Source organism: Oncorhynchus tshawytscha, linkage group LG07, assembly GCF_018296145.1.
Source record: "Oncorhynchus tshawytscha isolate Ot180627B linkage group LG07, Otsh_v2.0, whole genome shotgun sequence".
Lineage (NCBI taxonomy): Eukaryota > Metazoa > Chordata > Actinopteri > Salmoniformes > Salmonidae > Oncorhynchus > Oncorhynchus tshawytscha.
In genome coordinates, this window is record NC_056435.1 from 40,327,374 (window position 1) to 40,344,004 (window position 16,631).

Sequence of the window (16,631 nt, forward strand, 5' to 3'; positions counted from 1 at the left end):
CCTCTTTCAAGAATCTGTTGAGTTCAGAATCTAATCTTGGATCTCAAACACAAACATATTTTATTCAAAGGGTGTTCGTAAACAAAAATAAATATAATTTGTGTTGATGAGTGCAGAACAGAGCAGAGCTGGGGGAGAGAGAGAGGAGCCTATCTCAGACAGGAGCAGATAGCTAGTAGATATGATTCCCCCGATTAGGAACCATAATTTGGCTTTTAGAGATAGCTCCGGGGGCCGCTGTGCAGAGCCTCACCGCTGATTTACTGTGTGTACGCATGTGAGTGTGTTTTTTTTTTGTAAATATGTTTTTATCTCTGGCATTGAAGAGCTTTTCATCTCTGATGATTTTCTCTCTTTTTTATGTATTTTCCCCAGAAGGTGAGATCACAAACCCACAGAAAGCAGAGTGGCATGTTTTAAAGCGATGGACAAAATACAAATATTTGAAAATGTATTTCATGGTAATTATGTCAAGTTTCATGGCCCTGGCACAGTACTGAGGCACAGCCTGGATGCTTTAATTTGTATAGAAATTGTAATCATTTGTTCATTTCAAGGTGAAAATTGCATTTTTTAATTTAAATTGTATCCTGCGTGATAGGCTATTATCTAGAAAAATTGTCTCTGTGTATGGTGGTCTATGCCCAGGCGTCACGCCTGTTAGGAGCCCACTTCTCCTGAGATAGGACTTATGTACGTATCTCCTGACTAAATCCACTGAGTTTGTTCTTTACTTAGGGGCTGCCACTGTCTGCACTCATTTCCGTTTTTGTTCTTAATATTAATTAGTCCGAGAGCACAGCACAGATTTGAAATGTAAATCAAGCTGTTGGCTTCATAGTGATTTTTTAAAATCTCATTCCCATCTCTTAGATTTACAACTTCACTTGGCCTTTTTTCTCCTTCGTCTCCTTTTCAAACTCCTTCATGGGAGGTTTGTGTGTGCGTGCGTGTGTGTGTGTGTGTGTGTGCGTGTGTGTGTGCGTGCGTGCGTGCGTGTGCATGCGTGTGCGTGCGTGTGTGAGATGTGAGGTGTTTGTGTGTGTCTGTGGGATGGATCCTAGAGGTGACGAGCAGAAAGCTGCGGCTCAGGTACACAGCCTATGCTGGAATAATTACAGGATTTGGGGGATTATTATACTGTAAGTGCTTTCATGGTGACAGCTGGGAGCTTTTTTAGTCCCTGTGACGCATAAGCTGAAAGAATAAAACCCAGTCTTCCTAAAGCCTGTCTTAATCATTCCTCAGCATGTACCTACACAAGGCTTTGAACCCCAGTTGAGAATACTATTAGAATACTGTTTTCATATTCCAGATTAATCATCCATCATTATGGAATTTTGATTTCTTTGAACGTCTTATGACCATATTTAGATGATGTTTTGATGATTATTTGTATTTTTGTTCCATAAACTTTCTGGGCCCGATTAAAGGCAGAAGGTTTCCTCATGAGGGAGACCTCTCACTGGTTGTTTCCTTCCTACCTTTCCTCCTCATTCTCTACGCCTCTCAACCGCTCGTTCTTCAATTGCAGGTTTTACATTACAGCATGGCTAAGGTCCTAAATGAGATCTAAATCACTGCCTCTATGACTCACTCTGGAAGTGTGTGGCTTGCTGGGCTGTACTGTTGCAGTGACTTCTCCATCTGTCTCTGACTGTCTCCTGAGTGATAGGGCACTTGGTCCCCTCTCTCCACTCTGAGGCTCAGGAGTTTCAGGAGTTTCATTTCCATCCCTGTGATCTAAACAAACCCATTACCTCCAGCAGCCACGTAGCTCTGCACAGGGCAGGACTCAAGCCCCAAACCCTGAGCCAAGGGACTGACTGACTGACAGACACAGCCCAGAGCTAAGCCACCGTGGCACACCGCACAGCCACCTTCAATGGCCCTACGTCTGTATTGGAGAGCTGTATAGTCAAGCCCTCTGCACTTTATCTAAACCATTCCAGAGAGGCGAGGGGAATCGGCTCTTGTGGGCTCTGTTCATCCCCTGCTCCTGTAGTCAATCAATTAGGGGATCAAAGGAGAAGAAGAGTGAAGTGTTACAAAGCTTCTCCCACCCACAGCTGGCTGGGGCTGCCACCTCGGCCCTCGTCCCTGTCTGAGTGACAGTAGCCCAGAGGAAAACAGCTGGGACTTCAGGACCACATGTCAGACCAGAGGGAGATCTGGACAACCACAACACAAACTTTAGAAGGATAGGGTTAACCATGACACACACTGAGGAAAGATCCTGATAACAATACATATTGGAACAATTCATCAAGATCCAGTGGTATATTTATTCTTTTTTCAACTTGTCAGTCAAGAACAAATTCTTATTCACAATGACAGCCTACTCCAGCCAAACCCGGACCGCCCTATGAGACTGCCAATCACAGCCGGTCGTGACACAGCCTGGATATGAACCAGGTACTATCATGACACCTCTTGCACTGAGATGTAGTGCCTTAGACCACCGCGCCCCTCGGGAGCCATATATGACAACTAGGCCTGGTATCAGTTCTTAAAAAATGTACTATAGTACAATTTCCTGTCCTCTTGTCTTAACAAGTTACTGAATTTATATTTCAACAAATTAAATACATTAAATTAAAATCTTAACATAAAATCCACAAATTACCAATTCCTTAAATTTTCTCATTCTCAACCAACTCTTTTATTTCTCCTATGACATAGATTTTCAAATTGACAATTTTTCTTCAAATTATATACTGTTATTCACATGTACAGTACCTGTTAACTGTGCGGTAATCTTTAAGCTGATACACTGTTAGCATTCTTAAGAATATTTGGCTTTGTCAAAACAACTTTTTGTTTTTTTGTTGTTTGATTCTAGCTAAAGGCTTGAGCCTCTAATTTTCAATTAATTCCTTCTTCGCCTTTAGGTTTGAATAACCACTGAAAAAAACATTTTAGAATGACATATATTATATATTAATGTGTGTTAATGTGTTTTAATTGCAAATTAATTAGTTAAATGCACAATATTCCTGATGAGAATAAATATGCACAGAACGCCATTCATTGTTTTCATAAACTACAGCATAATGAATTGTAAATTAGTAGGAAACCGTACTGTGTGCTGTATTTTATTTTTTAAATGAACAAAATGTGTTAATTCATGTATGAGAATTGATCTAAAGTAGTCCTACCCTGCTGGTGATTTGTCCTTAATAATGCATTTTGAAAAGGTATAATGGATTGTTCAGTTTGGTCTAGTGGTACTGTAGCATTACCAAATCCAGACTATGTATTGGCCCTCAGAGATAAGGGTTAAATTCTTGAGTTCCCCATTTCACTACCTACAATATGTAACTCTCATTTATCCTCTCATTCGTTTCCCATCTGTCTCTATCAATAAAACTGCATAATACGTTAAGATAACGGACTGCTGAAGTATGGAAGTGTTCCTATTGCATTTCATTTTAAATATACCTAAAGCTCTATCTACATGCCATTTAAAAGTGTTAATGGTAAGAGGAGCTTCACTAGACTTTAATATACAGCACAGCTGACAGTCCCAATGCCAACTGGATGGATTCCTCAGCGCTCCTAGCATACAACCACGCTTTTCTGTGACTGTGTGCAATCATTAACAGACACCATTCCAGAGCATAGCACATGGGCCCCAGACAGACAGACAGACAGACAGACAGACAGACAGACAGACAGACAGACAGACAGACAGACAGACAGACAGACAGACAGACAGACAGACAGACAGACAGACAGACGTGGAGAGGAGATAATAGCTGGAAAGTGTACAGAATGAATGACTTCCTACAGCTGTCTTGCCGCAGCCCTGACCAGCTCCCCCAGCTAGCACCTCTCTTCACTAGGATCTGGGACTGCTCAGCTCTCTCTCACACACACCGCTCACTGGGATGGAAGCAGAGGTGGTCCAGGCCCATAGAATGTAATACACACATGTGCGTGTGCCATGCATGCACACGTGTGCACTACACACAGAGCAAGTGTGTAATGTAGGGAAGAGAGAGGTGAAAGTTCAGATGAATCCCCACCAGGCTGAATATTCAACTTCAGAGGGCATGATTTTTCTGACATAAAAAATGACCAATTTGAAATCTTTATTTGACACCTTCATACTGTATTCATACTGATATGAAAGCTTAAAAAAGGACAAAGCGATGAATATTTTTTAGCTCTTTAATTGATAACAGTTACGGCAGTGTTACAGTAAACACACCAACAGGCTGAAGGTAGTAAATACCACTACTCTAATACTTCATACAGCAGAATAAATTATACCATGGTAATATACATGTGGAACAGAAAGGGGATAAAGCAGAACACAGATTCCATAAAGCAAGTAAACAGGTCAGGAGTCAGGTGTTAGAAATGGATTTGATACACTAGAAGCGTAAACAAAAACAAAAAAAGTCATATTTGTTTTTTTATATACACAATAATGGGGCATCATTAAACAGAGCTTTCAGACCAGCCTGGTTTCATGCTTCAGTCATCATTACTTTTAGTGAGGTGTTCTCCAATGGAGATGTGTGGTCTGGAGCCTGGCTGTACACACACATAGCCAGAGAACACACTGCTCAGCCCACTGTTCTATTCTGACTCCTTTCCCTGACAGGAGAGGTCCCCATCCTGTATGGCATCAAACCTGTGCTGCTGAACCCCTGGACAATGTTTCACACTGAGAGAGGTCAGAGGTCAGACAGATATGTAATGGTCCACAGTAAGGTCTGCACTCGGATCATGAGTCCATAAGATCAAGTGCTGGAATACACCTTCCCCATGCTTCTGTCTGCACTTGTAGGTGTGGAATAATAGGTTTCCTCTGGTCACTATCAAAACGTATTGGTCTCTCTCTCAACTAACAACCTCTTTTATACAATTATTCAATTTAGGAAGTTTAATGGAATTTTCTCCTAATTTAATATACAGAAATCCCTACTTAGCTTGGCTCAAAACACTGCATTTTGGTTTAAAGAAATTCATACAATATTACACAACCAAAAACAACAGAAGGAAACCAGTAAAGAAAACAATCAAATACATTGACTTCCGCAGATCCCTTGCTTAACTACCACTGAACATTGTTGTTGTTTTAGTATAAAACATACTCTTTATAAACAAACAATACACAACCTGCTACTGTACAATTTCCATTTAAAGGCGACAAAGGGTTAAATCCTGACGTGGAATATGCACACGTAACTCACTCCAACTTTTGCAAAAAAACCTGCAAAAATCATACACAGATATAAATGAGAGATTGGTGTGAAAGTTCAAGTTATAATTCAGCCCAACATAGTTTGTGTCAAAAGTCAACTATGAGTGCTACACAAATGTTTAATATTAGCTATTCTTTAAAAAAGGTTTTGTTTTTGTACATTTCTGCGAGTGTGTCGGTCAAAGCAGGAGTTGAATGTCCAGGGGATTAGAAGGGGGTGGATCCAGCCAGAGCCAGAGGGGACCAGCCAGGCCGGTTACCTGTGCCCTTTCACAATTCAAAGGATTATTTGATTTGACAAAGTGCATGTGAATGGCACAGTTTGCCTTCTCTTAATCTCATCATGGGCAGAGAAGGAATGTGACTGGCATCAATCAGCCCTGCTGGAGGAATGTCTCAAAGGAATGCACACCTGGTCCAAACCAACATGGTAAACAGCTACATGTGATTGTATGTCTTAATTAAACAACAAAATATATCAAACCTGGCTGGTAATGAGAAGGGACATTTAAAATTAGCTTTGACACTATGTTGGTGTTGTTTAATCTCCTTCAATTGTTAAAGTCACATAGAGCTTTTGGGTAGGGGGTTTTGTCCTCCTTGGCAAGGTCCATATTTCTAAACAAAATACATTAATTTCCCCAATCCTGTTTTTACAAACAATGCCCTCCTCCCCATGGAGTACAGCTAAGGATGGATGTTGGGAGGGGGGAAGCCATTGGCCGCCAAACCGCAGCTAATTCGCAGTAGAATCCGCCCAGCTAGACTTCCCACTGAGTGGCCAAGTTCTTTAGGAATGTCAAGTTGAATGTGAAAGCGGGAAGGTCAAATCGCTCACGAACATTAGAGCTCAGGGTCCAGGCAGAGGAGCCGCAGCCTGGAAAACAATCAGCTTCTCTCTCCGACTGGACTGACACACAAACACACACACATCACCTCAGTCATCTGCTAGTATTTCACACGGAGAGAGAAAATAACTATGAAGGGAATAACAAACAAAAATAGAATCACATTAATCATAATTGTAACAGCAATAATAATATGAACAATATTGATATAAAAAACAAGAGTGATAATCATTTGAATGATATTGGCTTAGTGAACTATTATAAACAACAAGGTCAAAGTACATTTGGAAGTGGCTCTGAGTGTTGTGCTGGACTGGACTGCAGTGTGCACCCAGGGGGCGTGTTCTCCATGCTGGCTGGGGCCATCATCTCTGGGTTGCCTGGGCAGAACCAATCAGGGAGGGGGGCACACAGGAGTGGCAGAGCCACGGTTTAGGGGTCTTGGGGTATAGGATCGGGCTGCCTGTTGGCTATCCATGGAAAGGCAGTTCTAATGACAAGTCCTCTCGTAATCAAGAGGCAAAAAGACACTCTGACATACACAGAGACATCCTGACTGCCTGCAGGGTGGGGAGGGGGAGAGAGTGCTGCAGTGGTCAGGCTGCAGGGAGGGTGGGGGGGCAGCAGCAGGGTTGTATATGTTAAAGGGTGTTGAGTTTAGACTGGGTGGAGGCAGGCAGAGGCTGGCTGTTTCAGTAGGCCTGTCCCGTCTCCACCTGCAGCAGTCCCAGGACAGCAGAGTGGTCTCCCAGCTTCATCCTCCTCTGGGTGGACAGACTCACGTTCTTAGTCAGGTAGTCCACTGCAGCTAGAGAGAACAGACACACAGATAAACGTGAACATGTGAGGGATATACACACATAAATATACATGCACAACACGCACAAAGAAACATACACACACACATACACACTGACAGGTGGCCAACTCCTCAAACACACCCCTTTCTGTCCTTTTTGTTCAATGTCATTTTCTTTTTCTTTCTGACTCCGTTCAAAATGAGTTGTGGCAGAACTAAGTGGAGCAAAATGAGAAATAATTAGAAAACAAAACATTCTCTCTCCCATGCCCTGTCTGAGGTTGACACAGACTTGGCACAGGGCATGTGCCACCTCATAGAGTCTCCATGCTATCAGTCAGAATGGTCCCAGTGTGTGTCGTGTGTGCCAGTCTTCATTACACTTAGCATCTCTGATTTCATGCCCTCCACACTTCCTATCCCGGATCATTTTCATCAGTAGACAGCAGCTTACTTTTCTCTCCTCCGTTCATTAGCCAGCCACTGTGCTCAATCACTGTCTTAATTAAGCACACATCAGATCACATCCACACCGCCATCAGTCTCTCTGCTCTGCAAGCTGGCTGATAATAACGCTACTGGCATACACGCACGCACACACACACACACACACACACACACACAAACAGGACCAAAGGGAGGCTGGCTGGGGAAGTGTGGTTCAGTTTACCCATTATGAAGGGTTGTGACACAGCATCAGTCAATAATTATGTTAATCTAATCAGCCTGTTTCCTGTCCCGAGGTGTGTGTGTGTGTGTGTGTGTGTGTGTGTGTGTGTGTGTGTGTGTGTGTGTGTGTGTGTGTGTGTGTGTGTGTGTGAGAGAGAGAAGTGCGTGTGTGTGTGTGAGAGTGCGTGCGTGCGTGCGTGTGTGTGAGTGCGTGCGTGCGTGCGTGCGTGCGTGCGTGCGTGTGTGTGTGTGTGTGTGTGTGTGTGTGAGAGAGAAGTGCATGTGTGTGTGTGAGAGTGCGTGCGTGTGTGTGTGAGACAGAGAGAGAGAGGGGTGGCTAAGAGGACAGGGTGCCCCTTAGGGTGTGTTAGTGTCTTTGAAGTGGCCCTCTCCTTGTTCCCAGCTATGCAGAGCAGAGTGGGGTGTGACTAAGCCAGGCAGCACCGGAGGGTGAATCATAGGCCTTTATCAGACAGACCAGGAGTCAAAGGTCAGGGGGCAGCTCGGCCCAGGAGGTGGTGGAGGTGGGCACCATTTCCTCTAATTACAGTACCACTGGTTCCATTTCATATGAGGTGGAAGACATGCAAGGGGCCTTGTATTGGTGAGGAGGTCAGATGGGAAAGGCATACAAACACACTCACTTCCTCACATTCACACATAAATGCAGATGCAGTACTTACTCTGTCCATACTGACTGTACTGGTATCCGGCGGTGACGGGGTCCACACTGTAGCTGGTGGCGCTGTAGGTGGGGGGGCAGTAGGACTGGGAGGAGGTCAGGCTGTCCACCCCCTTGATGGAGTCAGAGCGCTGGCTGCAGCTGGCTGAGATGGGGTTGGAGGACTCCAGGCTGCCGTGGAGGGGGGAGATGGAGAAGTCATGTTGGGACTGGGAGGGCACGGCGTTGGGGTTACTCAGGATGCTCATCACCTAGGGAGGGCAGAGGGTAGACAGAGGGGGGTTAGAGAGGCCTAGGTCCTAAACAACACATGGATGGGATTGAGTAACTACACCAGCAAGTTGCAGCAAACACTGGGAGTTATCACATTACTGAGTTGTACAAAGGCAGCTAAAAAACACCCATTTAACTTTGAAACATGGACCAACAAAAAGTCTTGAAGTCACAAAAAAGGACAGGGGGTGAGAGAGAGATGGGGTGAGAGAGAGATGTGGTGAGAGAGAGAGATGGGGTGAGAGAGAGAGATGGGGTGAGAGAGAGAGATGGAGTGAGAGAGATATATGGGTTGAGAGAGAGAGATGGGGTGAGAGAGAGATGGGGTGAGAGAGAGAGATGGAGTGAGAGAGAGAGATAGGGTGAGAGAGAGAGATGGGGTGAGAGAGAGAGATGGGGTGAGAGAGAGAGATGGGTGAGAGAGAGATGGGAGAGAGAGAGATGGGGTGAGAGAGAGAGATGGGGTGAGAGAGAGATGGGGTGAAAGAGAGAGAGAGATGGAGTGAGAGAGAGATGGAGTGAGAGAGAGAGAGATGGAGTGAGAGAGAGAGAAATGGGGTGAGAGAGAGATGGGGTGAGAGAGAGAGATGTGGTGAGAGAGAGAGAGATGGAGTGAGAGAGAGAGATGGGGTGAGAGAGAGAGATGGGGTGAGAGAGAGATGGGGTGAGAGAGAGAGATGGGGTGAGAGAGAGAGATGGGGTGATAGAGGGAAAGAGATGGTGCCAGTGAGAGTGAGGGAAAGAAACTGGGGACAGCAGTGAGTTCAGTGTTTAGGGGTGGGGACAGTGTGGGGACAGCATGGGGACAGCACGGGGACAGCATGTGGACAGCGTGGGGACAGCACGGGGACAGCGTGGGGACAGCACGGGGACAGTGTGGGGACAGCATGGGGACAGCACGGGGACAGCATGTGGACAGCGTGGGGACAGCACGGGGACAGCGCGGGGACAGCGCGGGGACAGCGCGGGGACAGCGTGGGGACAGCGCGGGGAAAACGTGGGGAGAGCATGGGGACAGCAGGGTCTCAGGGTGATAATAGAACCACCAGCAGTGCCAGACAGCCCCTGTATATCCCAGAGCCTGGGGGCTGGAGGAGGCCTGAGGCCTACACACCACAACAAGCACTGAGGGAGTCCCTAATCCCCAGCCCCTAGCCGAGCCATCTCATGAATAGTAATGGAGTTGGAAGCAGTAAACGATCCCCTTAGATCAGATCCCCAAACAAATAGACACTACTAGCCTCACCGAAGGGCCTACTGCTAGTATGAGTTACAGTTACGGCTAGGGTAAGTATTAGGAGTGTTATTTATACAGCATGAGTGCATTTATTTAATACTCAGCAATATATTTCATATTCTTCTACAGGAAATGCAACTTGCAGTATAATTGAGGTTTACATTTTTTTTAATTGTAATTTCCATTTTGAAATGTCATACTTGTTTGCCCTATCAAATCCTACAAAAATTGTCCCTTAATTATAATCCACATAATCATTTACATTTCCTGTTGCTGTAGGGTCATTTTCCTACTGTAGTAAACTGGTTCAAATTAATAACCTCTCTGGGATAGGCGGGACGCAAAAGTTCCACCTGGCCAATTGCCCGGGAAAATGCAGAGCGCCAAATTCAAACAAAATACTATAAAATCTAACTTTCATTAAATCACACATGTAAGATACCAAATTAAAGCTACACTCGTTGTGAATCCAGCCAACATGTCAGATTTCAAAAAGGTTTTTCGGCGAAAGCATAAGAAGCTATTATCTGATGATAGCACAACAGTAAACAAAGAGAGAGTAGCTGTCACGCCCTGGTCAAAGTATTTTGTGTTTATCTTCATGTATTGGGTCAGGCCAGGGTGTGGCATGGGTTTTTGTATGTGGTGTGTATATATTGGGATTGTAGCTAGTGGGGTGATCTAGCAAGGTCTATGGCTGTCTGGAGTGGTTCTCAATCAGAGGCAGGTGTTTATCGTTGTCTCTGATTGGGAACCATATTTAGGCAGCCATATTCTTTGAGTTTGACGTAGGTGATTGTCCTTAGTGTCCTTGTTCCTGTCTGTGTTAGTTTTCACTAGTATAGGCTGTTTCGGTTTTCGTTACGTTTATTGTTTTTGTAGTGTTTGTATTTAGATTCGTGTTACGTTTGTTTATTAAATTATGGATCGCAATCTACACGCTGGTCTTTCCTTCACACCTAGAAAACCATTACAGTAGCATATTTCAACCCTGCAGGCACCACACAAAACGCAGAAATAAAATATAAATCATTTCTTACCTTTGACGAGCTTCTTTTGTTGGCACTCCAATATGTCCCATAAACATCACAAATGGTCCTTTTGTTCGATTAATTCCGTCGATATATATCCAAAATGTCAATGTATTTGGCGTGTTTGACCCAGAAAAACAGCTTCCAATTTGCACAACGTCACTACAAAATATCTCAAAAGTTACCTGTAAACTTTGCCAAAATATTTCAAACTACTTTTGTAATACAACTTTAGGTATTTTTAAACATTAATAATCGATCAAATTGAAGACGGGTCTATCTGTTTTCAATACAGGAGGATCACAAACCAACGCTACTTTTCTAGTCCAAAGACTGGTGACATCCAGTGGAAGCGGTAGGAACTGCAAACAAGTGCCTTAGAAATCTCGTTTCCCTTGAAACCATTGAATAGACAGTGACCTCCAAAATTGTTTTTTTCCGGAATGGTTAGTCCTCAGGGTTTTGCCTGCTACATAAGTTCTGTTATACTCACAAACATGATTCAAACAGTTTTAGAAACGGCAGAGTGTTTTCTATCCAAATCTACTAATACTATGCATATTGTATATTCTTGGCATGAGTCGCAGGAAGTTGAAATTGGGCACGCTATTTATCCAAAAGTGAAAATGCTGCCCCCTATCCCAAAGAGGTGTTAAGATCCTACATCTGTACACAATCATAAGTTAACAAATAATAATCCACTAGTGCTATGAATGTTATTATCTCCATTAGACTAGAGGCACAGGCATCACTACAATGCAGTGCAGATGGACATTTCAAATCAAATCAAATCAAATTTTATTTGTCACATACACATGGTTAGCAGATGTTAATGCGAGTGTAGCGAAATGCTTGTGCTTCTAGTTCCGACAATGCAGTAATAACCAACAAGTAATCTAACTAACAATTCCAAAACTACTGTCTTATACACAGTGTAAGGGGATAAAGAATATGTACATAAGGATATATGAATGAGTGATGGTACAGAGCAGCATAGGCAAGATACAGTAGATGGTATCGAGTACAGTATATACATATGAGATGAGTATGTAAACAAAGTGGCATAGTTAAAGTGGCTAGTGAAACATGTATTACATAAGGATGCAGTCGATGATATAGAGTACAGTATATACGTATGCATATGAGATGAATAATGTAGGGTAAGTAGCATTATATAAGGTAGCATTGTTTAAAGTGGCTAGTGATATATTTACATCATTTCCCATCAATTCCCATTATTAAAGTGGCTGGAGTTGAGTCAGTGTCAGTGTGTTGGCAGCAGCCACTCAATGTTAGTGGTGACTGTTTAACAGTCTGATGGCCTTGAGATAGAAGCTGTTTTTCAGTCTCTCGGTCCCAGCTTTGATGCACCTGTACTGACCTCGCCTTCTGGATGATAGCGGGGTGAACAGGCAGTGGCTCGGGTGGTTGATGTCCTTGATGATCTTTATGGCCTTCCTGTAACATCGGGTGGTGTAGGTGTCCTGGAGGGCAGGTAGTTTGCCCCCGGTGATGCGTTGTGCAGACCTCACTACCCTCTGGAGAGCCTTACGGTTGTGGGCGGAGCAGTTGCCGTACCAGGCGGTGATACAGCCCGCCAGGATGCTCTCGATTGTGCATCTGTAGAAGTTTGTGAGTGCTTTTGGTGACAAGCCGAATTTCTTCAGCCTCCTGAGGTTTGAAGAGGCGCTGCTGCGCCTTCTTCACGATGCTGTCTGTGTGAGTGGACCAATTCAGTTTGTCTGTGATGTGTATGCCGAGGAACTTAACTTGATACCCTCTCCACTACTGTTCCATCGATGTGGATAGGGGGGTGTTCCCTCTGCTGTTTCCTGAAGTCCACAATCATCTCCTTAGTTTTGTTGACGTTGAGTGTGAGGTTATTTTCCTGACACCACACTCCAAGGGCCCTCACCTCCTCCCTGTAGGCCGTCTTGTCGTTGTTGGTAATCAAGCCTACCACTGTTGTGTCGTCCGCAAACTTGATGATTGAGTTGGAGGTGTGCGTGGCCACGCAGTCGTGGGTGAACAGGGAGTACAGGAGAGGGCTCAGAACGCACCCTTGTGGGGCCCCAGTGTTGAGGATCAGCGGGGTGGAGATGTTGTTGCCTACCCTCACCACCTGGGGGCGGCCCGTCAGGAAGTCCAGTACCCAGTTGCACAGGGCGGGGTCGAGACCCAGGGTCTCGAGCTTGATGACGAGCTTGGAGGGTACTATGGTGTTGAATGCCGAGCTGTAGTCGATGAACAGCATTCTCACATAGGTATTCCTCTTGTCCAGATGGGTTAGGGCAGTGTGCAGTGTGGTTGAGATTGCATCGTCTGTGGACCTATTTGGGCGGTAAGCAAATTGGAGTGGGTCTAGGGTGTCAGGTAGGGTGGAGGTGATATGGTCCTTGACTAGTCTCTCAAAGCACTTCATGATGACGGAAGTGAGTGCTACGGGGCGGTAGTCGTTTAGCTCAGTTACCTTAGCTTTCTTGGGAACAGGAACAATGGTGGCCCTCTTGAAGCATGTGGGAACAGCAGACTGGTATAGGGATTGGTTGAATATGTCCGTAAACACACCGGCCAGCTGGTCTGCGCATGCTCTGAGGGCGCGGCTGGGGATGCCGTCTGGGCCTGCAGCCTTGCGAGGGTTAACACGTTTAAATGTCTTACTCATCTCGGCTGCAGTGAAGGAGAGTCCGCATGTTTTCGTTGCAGGCCGTGTCAGTGGCACTGTATTTTCCTCAAAGTGGGCAAAAAAGTTATTTAGTCTGCCTGGGAGCAAGACATCCTGGTTCGTGACTGGGCTGGATTTCTTCTTGTAGTCCGTGATTGACTGTAGACCCTGCCACATGCCTCTTGTGTCTGAGCCGTTGAATTGAGATTCTACTTTGTCTCTGTACTGACGCTTAGCTTGTTTGATAGCCTTGCGGAGGGAATAGCTGCACTGTTTGTGTTAGGTCATGTTACCAGTCACCTTGCCCTGATTAAAAGCAGTGGTTCGCGCTTTCAGTTTCACACGAATGCTGCCATCAATCCACGGTTTCTGGTTAGGGAATGTTTTAATCGTTGCTATGGGAACGACATCTTCAACGCACGTTCTAATGAACTAGCACACCGAATCAGCGTATTCGTCAATATTGTTATCTGACGCAATACGAAACATATCCCAGTCCACGTGATGGAAGCAGTCTTGGAGTGTGGAGTCAGCTTGGTCGGACCAGCGTTGGACAGACCTTAGGGTGGGAGCCTCTTGTTTTAGTTTCTGTCTGTAGGCAGGGATCAACAAAATGGAGTCGTGGTCGGCTTTTCCGAAAGGAGGGCGGGGCAGGGCCTTATATGCGTCGCGGAAGTTAGAGTAACAATGATCCAAGGTTTTTCCACCCCTGGTTGCGCAATCGATATGCTGATAAAATTTAGGGAGTCTTGTTTTCAGATTAGCCTTGTTAAAATCCCCAGCTACAATGAATGCAGCCTCCGGATAAATGGATTCCAGTTTGCAAAGAGTCAAATAAAGTTTGTTCAAAGCCATCGATGTGTCTGCTTGGGGGGGGATATATACGGCTGTGATTATAATCGAAGAGAATTCTCTTGGTAGATAATGCGGTCTACATTTGATTGTGAGGAATTCTAAATCAGGTGAACAGAAGGATTTGAGTTCCTGTATGTTTCTTTCATCACAGCATGTCTCGTTAGCCATAAGACATACGCCCCCGCCCCTCTTCTTACCAGAAAGATGTTTGTTTCTGTCGGCGCGATGCGTGGAGAAACCCGCTGGTTGCACTGCCTCGGATAGCGTCTCTCCAGTGAGCCATGTTTCCGTGAAGCAAAGAACTTTACAGTCTCTGATGTCCCTCTGGAATGCTACCCTTGCTCGGATTTCATCAACCTTGTTGTCAAGAGACTGGACATTGGCGAGAAGAATGCTAGGGAGTGGTGCACGATGTGCCCGTCTCCGGAGTCTGACCAGAAGACCGCCTCGTTTCCCTCTTTTTCGGAGTCGTTTTTTGGGGTCGCCGCATAGGATCCATTCCGTTGTCGCGGTTGAAAGGCAGAACACAGGATCCGCATCGCGAAAAACATATTCTTGGTCGTACTGATGGTGAGTTGACGCTGATCTTATATTCAGTAGTTCTTCTCGACTGTATGTAATGAAACCTAAGATGACCTGGGGTACTAATGTAAGAAATAACACGTAAAAAAACAAAACACTGCATAGTTTCCTAGGAACGCGAAGCGAGGCGGCCATCTCTGTCGGCGCCGGAAGTCTACTGAGCTTTTGCCCTAAACATAAAATGTTGAATTAGACTTAAATTTCCCTTTTAGGAAAGCAGAGGGAGAGACTCTTAATGGGGGAATTGGTCCCACATATGCTTCCCTTCTATTGCATGGAAGCATCCTCCCCAACATCAGGTTCACGTTGTCTCGCTACGCTGGGCTGGCCTTTGGCACTTTTGGCTGCTAAACCAATTAGCTCATCATGGAGGTGGTTACGCACACACACACACACACACACACACACACAAAGGTTTAAACACAGTTCACAGAGCTGATGCTGTGGTGCAAAATATCCTACAGAAGGACAGGGCTCCAGTCAATCTCCAGAGTGGACATCTCAGAAACCTTTATACTGTAGAACTTCTTCACTGCATACGTATGCAGTCATACTGCTCAGCAATGCATAGCCAGACACACACACTGCATACGGAAAATGGATCTTATTCCACAAATTAATCATATTCTGAAAAAAAAATATCTGAGGAAATATGAAGCACTTGAGCCACATCAGAGACATAAAGGCTGGTTAGCGATTTTCTCATGTTAATTCTATCAGCATGGAAACCCCCAGCCTCCTCCAACCCCACCACTTATTTATACAGAACATGTGACATGTATCTATGAGAGGGAGATTCATGGCTCTCTGCAAGCAGGACACATGGGATGCTCCCTCCCAGATGGACCGGAGCTGCAGAACAGACTCCGTGTGGAACCTTCTGTCCCCTGCTGTATTGTGCTGGGCTGTGATGTACTTACTATAATGTGCTGGACTAACATGTGCTGGTCATGTGACGTAGGTGTGGGGAAGTGCTAGTCGGGGGTCCAGGGAGACAGCTGGAGGGGTGGGCCAGATATAGTCATCCGTTAATTGAAGCTTGATTACATCACTTCCTTATTTAAACATGAAATAATGAAGCAGCCAATAATCAGGGACTGTGCTCGAATCAGCCCTAATACTATTCATAGGTTTAACTCTTCAAAAGAGAAGGCTACTTTTCATGGACAATTTTATAATAGATTTTTTTCCCGTCAAGATTGCAAAGAAGTTTGCAGTTGTAAAAAAGAGAGGATTGTCTGGAAGGTTGTATCCTTGAGATGCCTCTCCTAAAATCACTCAGATGATTTTGGTTAACTGATGCTGGAGGGGGGAAAGGTAAGCTCCTCGATTGAGCCGGGTTCATATTAGCTATCTGTAATGTCTTTCTGCTTTCACACAGCTAAACAAAAATCAATGCCATTTCACCACTTCCCCCTATTATCTGATGTGGGTGGAGATATGGCTGATGCTGAGTATCAGCTGCAGGGTGTAAAACACACCCTCAACAGGCCTTTAGACCTGCTCTGCTCCAGAACAACACCACTCAATACACACTTAACCAACACCCTCACTCTCTTTCAGAACAGCCCTCCACTACACCCCTGCCTCCCTCCCCCTCTCTCTTTCTCTCCGTACAGCGTCCTCAGTGTTCGTTTGTTGTTTGACTTTGTGCTAGGGCTGTTGGAGGAGATAATGTGAGACAGGAGCAGTTTAAAGGACACTGCTCCAGGGCGTTCCCTGCCTCGCTCTCTACAGATAGATTACTTTATAAATAATAATAAAAAACTAATTAA

General features: G+C 45.0%; 1 protein-coding gene across 8 annotated transcripts in view; it reads right to left on the bottom strand.

Annotated features, from left to right (window-relative positions):
* Positions 1 to 4,165: 4,165 nt before the first annotated feature.
* LOC112255262 (paired box protein Pax-7-like) overlaps positions 4,166 to 16,631 on the bottom strand; it is an 82,784-nt gene continuing 70,318 nt past the window's right edge. For all 8 annotated transcript variants that reach the window (XM_042324410.1, XM_042324409.1, XM_042324408.1 and 5 more), the window contains exons 8-9: positions 8,215 to 8,464; positions 4,166 to 6,871 (exon numbers count right to left, since the gene is read on the bottom strand). In XM_042324410.1, the coding sequence (XP_042180344.1) occupies positions 6,756 to 6,871; positions 8,215 to 8,464 (366 nt within the window). In that variant the 3' untranslated portion in view covers positions 4,166 to 6,755. The remainder of the gene's footprint in view (positions 6,872 to 8,214; positions 8,465 to 16,631) is intronic.